Source organism: Lissotriton helveticus, chromosome 10 (genome assembly GCF_964261635.1).
Source record: "Lissotriton helveticus chromosome 10, aLisHel1.1, whole genome shotgun sequence".
Lineage (NCBI taxonomy): Eukaryota > Metazoa > Chordata > Amphibia > Caudata > Salamandridae > Lissotriton > Lissotriton helveticus.
Genome location: NC_136071.1, coordinates 948729069 through 948743603, shown reverse-complemented (window position 1 = coordinate 948743603; position 14535 = coordinate 948729069). Strand labels below are relative to the sequence as shown.

Sequence of the window (14535 nt, the reverse complement as noted above, 5' to 3'; positions counted from 1 at the left end):
AAGCTCCGGCCTTACCTCTTCGGCACCCACTTCCGAGTCCAGACCGACCACCAGCCCCTGCGTTGGTTGATGCAGATGCGGGGAGAAAACCCGGAACTGCTGCGCTGGTCCATCTCTCTACAGGGGATGGATTTCACTGTGGAGCATCGCCCCGGCAACGACCACGCCAATGCCGACGGCCTGTCCAGATTCTTCCGCCTCGGCGAGGAGAATCCCCAAGAAAGTGGGTGACTCTCCCCTGCCTTCAGCTGGGGGGGACGCGTGTTGGACCCGGCCTCATGGCGTGGTCCTACCCCTCCCGCATGGCGGGCCCCGGACAACATCAGCCCTCCTCCGGACCTCGGGCGGCCCCTTCTGCCCGACCCTGCACGCCCCAACACCACAGATCCGGCTACCATCCCGGATCCCCATCATCGGCCTGACCCCAGCGTAGGCCCATCACGACCGAAGCACGAGGCCGTGCCCGACTCCATCTTGGGCCCACCACGTCACGACCACGTGGCCTCGGCCCAAGCCTCGGCCCCAGCGAAGCCCAGACATCGAGGCACCAAGATCCACCCAGGTGGTCGAGTGGCCACTCGACAGATCCCGGAGGGAGAGGAGTTCGATGGCCCTCCAGCCGTCCCCGGACGCCTGGTATCGATCGCCCTCCGGCCTCCCTGGGCGCTGGCTCCACCCCCCTGCTGGGTGTCTGGACACCATCATCCCGGCCCCTCTGGCCCCCAGGCGCGAGGGTCCGGACATCAAAGGACCTCCGTCCTATATCTGGGCCAGCCCCGGAGTAGGACGTCAGTTGTATCCTGGACTGGAAGCCCTGCTGACGCTGTCACGGCCGACACCAGACGAACTCACCCTTCCTGTAACCTGAACCATCTGAGAGCCTGCCGGCGCTGCCGCGGCCTACCTTGCTGAACCATCTGACAGCCTGCTGGCGCTGCCGCGGCCTACCTTGCTGAACCATCTGAGAGCCTGCTGGCGCTGCCGCGGCCTACCTTGCTGAACCATCCAAGAGCCTGCTGGCGCTGCCGCGGCCTACCTTGCTGAACCATCTGAGAGCCTGCTGGCGCTGCCGCGGCCTACCTTGCTGAACCATCTGAGAGCCTGCTGGCGCTGCCGCGGCCTACCTTGCTGAATCATCTGAGAGCCTGCTGGCGCTGCCGCGGCCTACCTTGCTGAACCATCCTGTTAGCCTGCTGGCGCTGCCGCGGCTCGAACCTCTCGGAACCCCCCAGCTCGAGGATTGAGAGCTGTGCGTAGGGTATCCCTTCCTCCACCCAGAGTAAGACTGTCCCGCTACCTTACCCTCCTTGTCCGAGACTTTACGGATCCCTCGATCCAGCTGTATATACTGCCAAGAACCCTCCACCGTTATTACTTATAAAAGCTTGAGAACTTGACCTCCTGTGTGGTGTCCGTTTGTAGTGTTGTGATTACTCTGCTGTACGATCCTAGGAGGGGCCCTCAGTCAGGAGGCCTCTCGGCAACGCTCGGCTACTTCTCGACAGAGGGGTTGACCTAGGGGTGGTCAGTCAGACATCCTCTGCCTCCCCCGGGTCGCCTTTCTAACAATATACAGTTTAATTCCATAGCGTGCCCTATTGCTAGGGATGTACTGCCTAAAAACCAAACGACCCTTGAACAAAACCAAAGACTCATCAATAGATATTTCTTTCCCTGGAATGTAAATCTCTGAAAATTGATCAACAAAGTGATCAAGAACAGGCCGAATCTTAAAAAGACGGTCACAGTCAGGGTGACTACGTGGCAACGCAAAAGAATTATCCACAAAATGCAGCATGCATAGCAAAAGTAAATATTGATCATGAGTCATAACTGCTGGAAATATGGCTGTTGCCATCAAGGGTCTGGAAGATCAATATGAAGCCAGGTTCGGCTTCCTTACCAAACCCATCAATAAAGTCAAACCCAAAAACTTCTTCAGCTCTTCCAGATTTGTGGGAGTCCACCGGGTAGCTCTAGAGTGGGGCCTAAGTTTGTCACTGTTGTCCCTTCAAAAACTGTTCAGCATACAAATTAGTCTGCTCAACAATCTCACCGAAAAATACATCATCCATAAATAACTGAAAATACTGTATAGGCAAAAACAATCCACTTTACACCCTGCATCACCGCTAAAGGCAGGCAACACCGGCTGCACCATGTTTGGATAAACCCAGAGTCCAGCACTTCCAGTAGGAAGCCTAGCAGCCTCAGGCTGCAATCCAGATGCCTCTTGCACCATTGGCACATCAGTATCCTCCTCTAAAATAGGCACTTCATCTGCACTGAGAGAACCTTCATCATCCGATGATTCCATGTGGAGAGGAAACTTACTGCCAGAATCTTCCCCTCCCTCCTCTCTCTCAGACGCACTGTCAGTGTCATAATCTGGCTCAGAGGAAGTTTCAAGAAGCATACCAACCACCTGCTGAGCAGTCATTCTACGGCTAGCCATAATGATTACTAATAAAGGTAATTTGTCACACAAGTCATCAACAACAAACACTATGTAAAATAAGCAATACACTCCAAAACGATACCACTCACTTGCCAGAAGCAGCTAAACTCACCACCACGTACCCTGCAGAGACACAGTATGGATCAACAATATCCCACTAAAAAAGAAAGAGAAAATAAAATTACACATAAGACAATGCAAAACACATCACAAAGATTTTCATGCTCAAAACACTAACTAAATGCCACTATGACACCACTTACAAAACAATAATTCATACATTGCAATATTACTCATTTGGAGTACATACAACAAAAATGTTTTTCTTACCTAAAAATGCAACTACACAAAACTGCAGAACAACCACTGTTGAAACCGCAAACAGGAATCAAAAGCTTTACACTAGATTTAAAAAGAAGAAAAAACATTACAATCACATATACAAAAAATGCACCAGTCCACCTGACAAGCTAAGGGGTAGGTGGGCCTAACAGTATAAATTCAATAGGGGAGCAACCCTTGCGGCCACCCCCACCAAAACAAAAAATAAAAAAACTCTAATTTCTAGTGGCTTCTGCCCCCCTTGGGGGCAGATGGGCCTAAACACATACTGCTACTCTGCCACTCACAGAGAGCAGAAAAGGCCACAATCATTCTCCCATAAAGGGGAACAACCCATGTCCAAGGGGTGGCTCCCCAACATAAAAATAAACCCTGGTGCTCTAGTGGCCCTACAAAAAAATAAAACAGCAGAACTGCCCTTCAAGGTGATACCAAAGGGGATGATGGACGGAGCGCTTGAGCAAATCTAGCACTCACCCCCAGTCAACTGATCTTGGTTTAATCCATCATCATTGTTTAACTCACTTCACCACCCCAGTTCAGACATGGCCATATGCAAATCAGACTGACCCTGTGCGCTTTGATTGCCCTAAGTTGGCTGCAGTGGGTCCCTTGCTCGCTTTGCCACTGGGCTCGAGATAACCTGGCTGATGACGGCTGAATAGCCAGTAACCGGTCCCAGTATGGTTGTTTCTGGGCCAGGGAAGATATGGCTTGGCAGTTCAGCCTGGACTGTTCCCATGAGGCATAGGGTCAGATTAATTTGCATATGGCCATGTCTGAACTGGGGTGCTGGAGTGAGCTACACCAACCAAAACCTAACATCATAGGCATACCAAAATGTCCCCCAAAAGGGAGTGACCCTTGCCCAAGGGGCCACTCCCCAGTACATTTATAACATTAGCCCAGTGGGCAGATTTTAAAAAAAATAATAATAATGCCACCCAAGGGAGCAGACAAAGGCAAAATATATGCACCAAAAAGGGGAGTGACCCTTGCCCAAGAGGCCACTCCCCACTACATTTACTCAATTGGCACAGTGTGTCAAATAAAGTGTGTCAAATACATTTTTAAAAATGTTATTCTGCCCCCCCAGGGGGGCAAACAAAGGAAAAAAGAATGGCTCCCAAAAGGGGAACGACCCTTACCTAAGGGGTTGCTCCCCAAAACAAACAAAAATTGTGGGCTTCCTAAAATGGCCCCCAAGGGGAGTGACCCTTGCCCAAGGGGCACTCCCCAGCACATCCTAAAATTTGCAATACATTTGCCCCCAGGGTGGGCAGACAAAGCCTTCCTAATTTCCCCCAAAAGGGGATGGACCCTTGTCCTGCGCGTTGCAAGAGAAAGGGAACCTCCAATATCGTGAGCGCGCCTCGCGCGCTGACCTCATTGATGACACGGAGGGGGGGGGGGGGGCAGGGGAGGCAGGACCTTCCCCTGCCTTCCCCGTAAAAAGACATTAGGATCTATTTAAGTGGGTCTGCTCACTATTCCAGATCCTATGCCATAGGAGAATTGGCTCAAGTTTGATAAGATCTGCTAGATATGGGAGGCCCATTTCCTCATGGCACTCAAAAGAGGACGTGCCAGGAGGGACAGAAAGGATATACCGGATGAAAGCATTGTCCACAATTTTTAAGGGAAGGGAATTGGCAACGCCCCATACCCCTACCCCGTATATCACTGCTGAGGTACACTGGGCCTTGTACATTTTCAAGAGTTCACCGGGCGGCTTCCTTCCCAGTCTCTTTGCAAATCTAGCCAAGGCGCTGGTAGATCTACTAACACCCAGTTTTTCCTGCTCAATTGCTCGGGTCTATGTGTCTTTATGACTGAAGAGGACACCAAGATATGAAAAAGTAGTTGTAGTTACGAGCTTACTACAATCCAGATAGATGTCCTGACCCGAAACACTTCGGGTTTCAGTAGCACAATTAAATGTAAAAGTTTTGGAAAGATTAATCTTTAAGCCCAAGTCAAGCATAAAAGTGTTAGAACTGGTCAGGACCCTTCGCAACCCATTACCTGTACGTGCCATTAACAGCATCATCTGCATAGAGGAGGGCCGGTATAGGTCTCCCACCTACTTGGGTGAAATCATGCCCACTCTTAAGGAATGCCTCATTGATGTATAAGTTAAAAAGAAAGGGGGCCAGAACGCAGCCCTGCCTGACCCCTCTTCTAACAGGAAATCCTGCTGTACACTGGCTGTCCACCCCATATACACTAACCCTGGGCGAAGAACTACGCTCCGCTCGCGGAGCTTGCGGAGTTTCGGCAGCTCCGCGTTCCGCGGAGAACGCGTAGCTGTCGATAACTCCGCGATCCGGTGCGTAGCGTAGTTCTCGCGCGCTGAATAACATTATCGCGTGCGCGGCAATGGCTTACCTTCGTTCTGCGTTCGTTTTTTCCTGGTCGCTTGTGCCACCATGTTTGGAAACACTCTCGCACAGTCCCGTGCGACTGTGCGAACGCGATAACGTCATTTTGATGCGAGATAGCGTCATAAGGACGCGCGAGGATGCTTTTTGGTAAGATCGAGTTGCCGAACACGCAGAAACTGCATTCTTGCACAGAATAACTCGCGAGCATGTTAAAACCATAATAAATTACCATTTTGGTTAGGAAAAAAAAGGCAAAAAACCTTAAAGTTGTACCTTTGGCTTTATTTTTAGGGGGGAAGGACCCCTCTTTTTGTTTCTATTCTTGTTTTGCAGAGTAAGGAGGAAGGGCTCTTGAGTTTACAACTTCCTGTTCCTGTCCACCAGGCTCCTCCCAGTGCTTTGTCCATGTGGTGCTCACTTTCCTTTGGATTTTGAGCTGGAAGGATCACTTTCTGTCTGTGTTGGCTGCATTACTGATTTACCTTGGATTTAATGAGGACTTTTTGAATTGGAATTCTCTTTTTCAAGTAAGTTTGTGTAATGTATGAGTGATGTAGACTTGTGCTTGTTTGATTTGATTTTTTTTTAACAACAGTATTCAATCCTGGAATTAAATTATTGATGGAGGCCTGTACTTTCATGAGGTCCCAAATTGTAAATTTTTTCTAACATTGCATTTTGTGGAATTTAAAATGTTTCTAATTTTTAAGCCAATATGTGACCCTAGTAGCTAGTACCCCATGTAGTTAGTGTGTAGGCATGCATGAGTTCATTTTATTAACTTTCTGTGGTTGGCCTGGCCATGTGTTGGCGGCCATTTAATGTTTCCAGCCACTTTGCTATTGCCATAGGCCTCCAACCTTGTGGCCTACTCTGCCAGTAGGCCATAGGTACTACTCATAGGGTCATGAAAGTTAATCAACTGTTTTTGTGGTGTACCCTTAATGTGAAAAACATGGATGGCTTGGATTGATATAGAAAATCTTATTTTTATGTGTGGGGTATTTCTGGTTTTGGGTGTGTTTAAACTTTAAATACTCTGTCAATTTCTGCCATTAGGTAACCCTAGGAATACAGCTTGGGTAGTTTTGGTAACTTCGCACCATGTGAGCACGTGAACTTACATTTTTTGTCGTGTTCGCGCACTCAATGTACTTGCTCGGGAACGCGAACACGACTTTTTATTCCGTTCGCGCTGCCGAACATGCCGATTTAGCATTCTCGCGGACAATATGTCCCGAGTTGCATAAAAGTTTCTCAAAAATGTTGCAGGTCTTTCTTGTGCACCTAAAAATTCCTCATTTATGTTATGTTCTCATTTTGTTAGTACTTTTCTCTTTTTGGAGCATGGACCACTTCCATTTTCTCTCCTCTGTTATTTTTTTTTTTTTTTTGGGGTGGGGTGACCAATTTGGGCGGTGGTGTGGTGTGTCCATTTTCTGAAGCAAAGCATTGTCCCTTTGCCATAGGCATTATTGTCTGTCTTCTCTTTCTTGTCATGTTGTTGTTGGTGGCCAGGCCATGTGGTGGCGGCCATTTTGTGTATGCTTCCTTTGTGATTTATTTTGCCATGTTGTTGTTGGTGGCCAGGCCATGTGGTGGAGGCCATTTTGTAAAGTTGTCCATGTTGTTGTTGGTGGCCAGGCCCTATGGTGGTGATCTTTTTGTGTATGCTTCCTTTGTGATTTATTTTGCCATGTTGTTGTTGGTGGCCAGGCCATGTGGTGGAGGCCATTTTGTATATACATCCTTTGTGATTTTGCCATGTTGTTGTTGGTGGCCAGGCCATGTGGTGGCGGCCATTTTGTGTATGCTTCCTTTGTGATATATTTTGCCATGTTGTTGTTGGTGGCCAGGCCATGTGGTGGAGGCCATTTTGTATCTACATCCTTTGTGATTTTGCCATGTTGTTGTTGGTGGCCAGGCCATGTGGTGGCGGCCATTTTGTGTATGCTTCCTTTGTGATATATTTTGCCATGTTGTTGTCGGTGGCCAGGCCCTATGTCGGCGGCCATTTTGTGTGTCCTTCCTTTGTGCTTTTGCCATAGGCATAGGCCTCCAACCTTGTGGCCTACTCTGGCAGTAGGCCATAGGTACTACTCATAGGGTCATGAAAGTTAATCAACTGTTTTTGTGGTGTACCCTTAAATGTGAAAATCATGGATGGCTTGGATTGATATAGAAAATCTTATTTTTATGTGTGGGGTATTTCTGGTTTTGGGTGTGTTTAAACTCTAAATACTCTGTCAATTTCTGCCATTAGGTAACCCTAGGAATACAGCTTGGGTAGTTTTGGTAACTTCGCACCATGTGAGCACGTGAACTTACATTTTTTGTCGTGTTCGCGCACTCAATGTACTTGCTCGGGAACGCGAACACGACTTTTTATTCCGTTCGCGCTGCCGAACATGCCGATTTAGCATTCTCGCGGACAATATGTCCCGAGTTGCATAAAAGTTTCTCAAAAATGTTGCAGGTCTTTCTTGTGCACCCAAAAAAACAGAATTTGTCATTTGGTTGTTGTTTTGGGAGCCTGGGCAGGGATTTCTTTGTATGTGTTTTTGCGGTGTTATGTTTACAACCTCTGTCTTAGCCATGGGCTATTTATTCCTTGCACATTAACCTGTCATGTGCAGCAGGCATCCTCGTTTTTCTGTCCATATTGGTATCTATAGGCCTGCTTCACTTTATTGGTTCTTTCTGGACTTCATGTGGCCTTTGAGCTGTGGTGCTGCTGGACTGGTATTATTAGTCTTCTGTTTTGTCTTTTATACATTGACCTGTGTGTCTTTCAATTGTTCACGTTGCCTTACTGCTTGTTTGACTGATGTTGTTCTGCCTTCTTTACTTGTAGGTGCACAAAAAAGACTGAGGAGGTGCTGGTTGTTTTTTCATCCATCGCTCGTTCTACCGCCAGACGGACGTCCTTCAGTTGGACGCCACGTGTGGTGTGTGACTCATCTGACCAGACATCTCTGCAATTTGTGCTGCTGTGAGCTGACTGACATCAGAACAAGATGGGCCCTAAGAAAGCTACCAGGTCCTCCACCACAAAGAAAGTTGCTGCGAAGAAGGAACAGCAGAAGGAAGTGTCACTTAAGTCTGGTATGGACCCCAAAACCTTTTTTGGCACCCCAAAAGGTACGCCTGCAGCAGCGGGGTCTGGGGTGCAAGCTGGGACCAGCACATCTGCATTAGTGGGGGCAAGCCAGCATCCCAGGGCCAAGCACATGACGAGGGTCGAAGAGGTAGCCAGCCTCCTGCTTGCGAGCAGTGATACTGAGCCAGAACTAAACTTATCGCTGTCTCAAAGTAGTACACAATCCACGCAAGATGGAAGTGCTCAACAACCACCGCCAGCAGTAGATGTTCAACAACCACAACCACCGCCCGCAATAGGAGTTGTTCACCCACAACCACAACCACTTCCCGCAACAGTTGTTGAACAACCACAACCACCGCCCGCAACAGTTGTTGTTGAAAAACCCCAGCCCGCAATAGTACTTCCTCAAGAACAACAACCACCATCTCCGCACCAAATAGTAGTAGTTGTTCCTCCCGAAGTCGGGGCAGTTCAGGAAGTAGAGCCTCCTTCCGAGCAAGAAGAAGAGGAAGCCACTTCTGTAGGTGATCTATTTCCTTCGAATTCACCAAGGGAAAGGAGGGTTAGTGCATCGAGTTCTTCGCAAAGCATCGCTTCCGATGACCTTGATACGGATTGGCAGCCACAACTATCTGCGCATTCAAAGGAGAGACATCCCAAGAAGACCATGCTAGGAAAAAGGAAGTTTCCAGGCAGGCTTGAACTTATGGAGGTCGATGTAGGTGAGCAGGATACTGCTGGTGATAAAGACGGGTCTGACACTGTCATCATCACAAGCGTTATTCCTGGTGCAGAGGATGTAGAGACAAACATTTTCACCCTATCCAGAAATGCTGCAATGACTGATGAGCAGGTACCACGCATAACTCCTACACACTCAACACCCACAGTAACACCAGCTCCAATTTTTTCAACAGCGAAGGCCCGGCAGCATCCGACATCCAGCAGAAGCGCCACTTCAACAGAAGGAGGTAGTGGCAGTACTAGGACTGAGCTGTCCCATAGTCAAATTCCACAATCCTCCAGTCCATCCGGCATTGGCAGTGGGTCCTCCTCTTCCTATGGCAGGAGACAAAAGTTTACCTCCCCAGTGTGGGACTTCTTTACGGTTCACCCAGTTCAGGAGAACATTGCTGTATGCACCATTTGTCATGCCAATGTTAGTCGTGGTAAGCTTGGTACAAACTATGGGACTGGAGGCCAAACGACCCATTTGAAAAAAACACACGTGATCAGGTGGGAGAACCACCTTGCAAGCTTAAAAAATGTTAGCACTCGTGTTGGTGGGGATACAGTGGTACAAGGTCCACTCATGGTTGATCAGGAGGTAGAAGAAGAGGGAGACGATGACCTTCTATCTAGGAGTGGTACACAATCGACCCCTGTCGCCAGCACTGGAGTGGTAAAGACCACATCCTCCGCATCTGCAACTTCTCAGTGGCACCAGAGTCAGCTGGAAACACCAAGGAGTGCAAAGTCTGCGATGCAAGGTGGTCCGTCTAGCACAACTCAAAGACATGCAAAGCAGCTTACCATTCCTAGCATGTTAAGGCAGGAGGGAAAGTACGAGCGGAACCACCCAGTAGCACGTTTATACAATGCCAAACTTGCGAAAATGTTAGCACTGGACCTTCTCCCATTTTCATTTGTTGAGGCTGTTGGATTTCTGGAATTAGTGGCAACCCTCTGCCCAAAATGGAACGTTCCCAGTCGCTACTATTTTGCCCGAGTGGCTGTTCCAGCACTACACCACGATGTGCTGGAATTGATTGGGAAAGCCTTACAACAGAGTGTTGTCCATTGTATCCACCTGACAACAGACATGTGGAGCAGTTGCGATGCTACAGATTTCATGTGCATCACCGCACACTGGATCTCTTTTGCAGGTGTTAAAGACAAGTTAACTTCAGGCCTCCGTGACGTTGCTGGAATTTTTAATGATACGCGCAGACATGCAACTATAGCCATGTTTGGTATGGACAAAAGTCATACTGCTGAAAACATTTTGTCTGACTTTAATGACAAGGTCTTTGAATGGCTGAAACCAAGAGGCCTTAAGATTGGTTTTGTTTCCACCGACAATGGCAGTAATGTAGTGAAGGCAATGAGAGAAGGACATTATTTCAGGGTACCCTGTTTGGCACACTGCATAAACTTAGTCGTGCAAGACTTTCTGAAAAATGAAGCCAAAGTCAGCAACATAATGGCCATCTGCAGAAGAATATGCACGCACTTTAACCATTCTTTCAAAGGACGGAAGCTGCTACGGGTCATTCAGCAAGAGCATAGGTTGCCAGTCAAAGCACTGATACAGGAGGTCCCAACACGTTGGAACTCAACTTATTTCATGCTTGAGCGTCTCTTTGAGCAGTACATCCCACTGAATGCTTATGTCATGTCAAGAAGATTAGGGGATCCTACTGTTAATCTTAAAGCCCTGACCATTGAGATGTGGCAGTGGGACCTCATTAAATGCATCACAGAGATGCTGCAACCCTTTGAGGTCTTCACACGTGCAGTTAGCAGGGAGGACTGTACTATGGGCCAAGCCATCCCATTGTTGTACATGCTTGAGCAACAGGTGAAGGAGGTCTGTGAAACATACGAAGGTGACGAACAAAAAGTTGATGCATATACCTTAGCCAAGGGCTTAGTCAACCGCTTGTGTGAAAATGTAAGGCTCAACAATATTGTGTCAGGTGAACATTACATAACTGCAACAATCTTGGATCCACGGTACAAATTATTTGTCAGCAGTAACGAAGTAATTCCATTTTCAGATGAGGATGTTGACAAGTACAAAACTTCCATAGCTGCGGAAGCTAATGAGTTAGAAACTGAACGGCTGTTACTTAAAGGCCTGCCACTGCCAGCCCAGGCCAGTCCAAGTACTCCTGACGCAAGTTCTTCACAGCGTGAGAGCAGTGCGTCTGCTTTCCAGCAGGCACCAACAGTACCAAAAGCAGCACCTACACGATCTGATTCAGCAGACCCAACCAAAAGCATAACTGATTTTTTTATACAGAAAGGGATGGGTAAGTCCGTTGCTGTTGCAAAGGGAAAAGAGGACCAGCAAAGCCGAGCACCAATGAACATTGAGCGGATGGTTCAGGCCTATCTGGATGACACAACAGAGGTGTTCATGGAGCAAAGCCCATTGGTCTATTGGTATGAAAGAAGGAGACAGTGGCCAGTGCTGAGCAGGCTGGCGATAAAGTATCTGGCTTGTCCTGTAGCCAGTGTCTCCTCTGAGCGGGTTTTCAGTGCTGCTGGTGCCATTGTCACATCGAAAAGGACTAGTCTCTCCCCCAAAAGCGTGGAGCGGCTGACAATGATAAAAATGAATCAACGCTTCATACCACCAGACTATCAAGTACGTGAATCACCGCCGGATGAAGAAAGCGAGTGTGAAGAAGACGTCCTCACTACTGGGTTACATGACCTACTTCTGTCTGAACGCACAGAGTTTGAGGACGAGCTCCTCTTCCCTGACAACTAGGACAGGTATGTTAAAGGAATGATGCAATGCATTGCATAGGATTGTTTAGCCGACTCTGAGCAAATGTGCATGGAATTAAAGTATGCTAGTAGTAACTTCAGACTCACGTGATGGGCAATTTTCCCATGTTATTTAATAATATAAATTATTTATGCACTTGTGACCCTACTACTACAGGTGCAGTCAGTACTTAATTTATCGTTCGTAGTGCATGTTCATGTTGCACAACGTACATTATTTGGTGAAACAGTCCCCCCTCCACCCCCCCAACAAACACAAATGAACTTCAAATGTTTTCTTGTGAAAATAATATCTTTGTTTTATTTTTATATTTTAATAATGATAATAGAAAAATAAAATATATAACAAATGTAACCCCCTGACCCAGAGCTGTCCCTCCCTACCCTCCCCTAACCCCAACCAAATTTCAACCCAAATGTACACCCCAACTCCCACATCCCACCCACCAACAAAAGGATTAAAAAAGGGGCAAAAAACAGGGTCCATTTCAAAGCCGGCGGGCTTTCAGGTGTTTGTCCACCAGTATTTTGACACGCTCCTCTAGACCGTCCTCCTGCTTCTTCCGCTCCTCCTCCAACTTCGCTACCCGGCGGAGAATCTTTGCTTTGAAAGCACGGCACCTACACTTGCATGCATGTGGTTGTTGTTGTTGTTGTGGGGGGGCCGCCGAAGATGTAACAATGCGGCGGCGGGCGGCTGCCTGACCACGGCGACGTAGTCCTGCAGGCTTGGGGCCCGGGGCATTGGAAGAGGCAGCAGCTGCTGCGCCGCCTCCTCCTCCTCCTCCTCGGCCTGATCCACCAGCCGGCGGTAGGCCTCTACAATTGCCTGCAGTTTCCGCTGCCGGGCCCGGACTGCCAACTCCTTCCTGGTTGGTTTTTGGGAAGGAGTAACTATAAAGAAAGAAACAGAATTGTTAATCCAAACTCCCCGCAAATCAAGAACACAACATTGATTCAACACATAGTGGGCGGCACAGTAGCACTAGCAAGCAAGCTGAGTACCAGAAATAGTGTTGCGTCTATCTTGAACATTCTACAGCCTCTATTCATTTTTCGGACTTTTTGTCACGGCTTTATGTCTGCCCTATTAGCATGGGTGTACTTCAACGGTCACACACATTAGAACGAACACCTGTCTTTTACATATCTCCTTTTGTTCCGGGAAGGCGGGAACACTCTCAAAGTAACATTAATTAACAGGGGGCAGCTAGTAGCACATGTCTAGTAAAGACTATAATACTTTATACCGCGCAACAAACCTTATTTGGTTTGTGTTTCACCAGCAACGACCCATGCACCCAGTCGTCCCCTCCTTCCCTTGCCTTTGGGTTTGCCCAAAACACCGCAGCTGCTGAGACTATCCACTAACCACCGGTATTGGGTGTGTCTCCCAACCACGCTGGCAGCTGTGTTTTCCCCTTTACATGCTTTAACAACAACCCATGCATCCGACTGCTATCAGGCACTTGCATTACTGTAGTGGTAATGCTTAGCATGCTAATGACAAGTAAAGGTAACATATATTTTCCAGTAGAGTACAGTGAGAAAGTTTTCCCCTCCCACCAAGTAATGCAGATCACTATTGAATGTAACTTACCATCGCCCGCCGCTGTTGGCTCCCCCCCCACTGCTGCTGGTGTAGGTGCCTCTGTTCCTCCTGTCCCCGCCGGGAGCGCTGAAGCAGCGCCGCTGTCCCCGTCGGCACTGGTCGATGGTAAGGGTTCTGCACCTATAAAAATAAGTACGCCTTTTTAGATGGATGCACAGCCCACTTTGTACTTGTTCACCAAGAATGGAGTTCTTCAAAACAGTTAAGTCCAACGTACGTAATCAGTATGAGTCCACATTGCATAGTACAGCAGAGTCACTACACATATTATTAGCATTCATTGTTATGGTATGGTACCCAAGCTCATCTCATCTGTCCTGCTACTCTAGTCCTTGGAAATTGGAAGTGAACTATGTAACCTTTGTACATCAATGTATCCAGTTTTGCGCATGTGTTAACTCGCAGCTTGTTGCGCAGTACGAGAAGACGCTCTGGGGCAACACATCATTGTTCAATGCATACACCTGAAGAGGTGGGAAAGTAAAAGGGCCCGTATTTAAGTTTTCTATGTGGATTGTGGGATACAGTTTGCTTACAGGTTACACAACTTCTTTTTAGCATGGCTGCATAAAACTGGCATAAATGTATTTAATACTGTCTAACGTGCACCACTTTTGTCATTATTTTTCGGCAGGTGAGAAGATTGCCTTCTACGAAGCGGACATTTCCATAGCTTACAAAAAAAGAGGAATATCTGACCAGTATACGTTGGTGAGAGGTCTCCGATAGTTGCCACATTTCCCTATTGTGCACTAGTAGCTGTACAAATGTTGATTACTTTATTATGCCTGTTTTAACTCTGGATTTTTTCTGGTGGGCCCTTCAACGTATTGGACGGAAGCACTTAAAAACATTGATGTTACTTACTTACTTCTAACAAAATAAAGCTTTTGAATGACCACTTTGACTCTGAAGTTTATTTTCACTGTCTGTTGTCTTAGAGACTCACACGAGTGAGTGAGCAAAAGGGGGTTTCTTAGCTAACGGTTTGTGTCCTAAAAGCATTCGGCATCTTGGTATTGGGGTTCAGGAGTGTGATTTGAACAATAGACCAATGACTCAGGCCATATAGGCTGACGTTCAGTGAATTGTGCGTTCCTCAGAGTTCTGTGACTGA

General features: G+C 47.6%; 1 protein-coding gene across 1 annotated transcript; it reads left to right on the top strand.

Annotated features, from left to right (window-relative positions):
* The first annotated feature begins 8414 nt into the window (after positions 1-8414).
* On the top strand, positions 8415-14317 carry LOC144784154 (zinc finger BED domain-containing protein 6-like). Its single transcript, XM_078662827.1, has 2 exons — positions 8415-11791; positions 14053-14317. The coding sequence occupies exon 1, from the start codon at positions 8415-8417 to the stop codon at positions 11784-11786; it is 3372 nt and encodes a 1123-aa protein (XP_078518953.1). The 3' UTR covers positions 11787-11791; positions 14053-14317.
* The last annotated feature ends 218 nt before the right edge of the window (positions 14318-14535 follow it).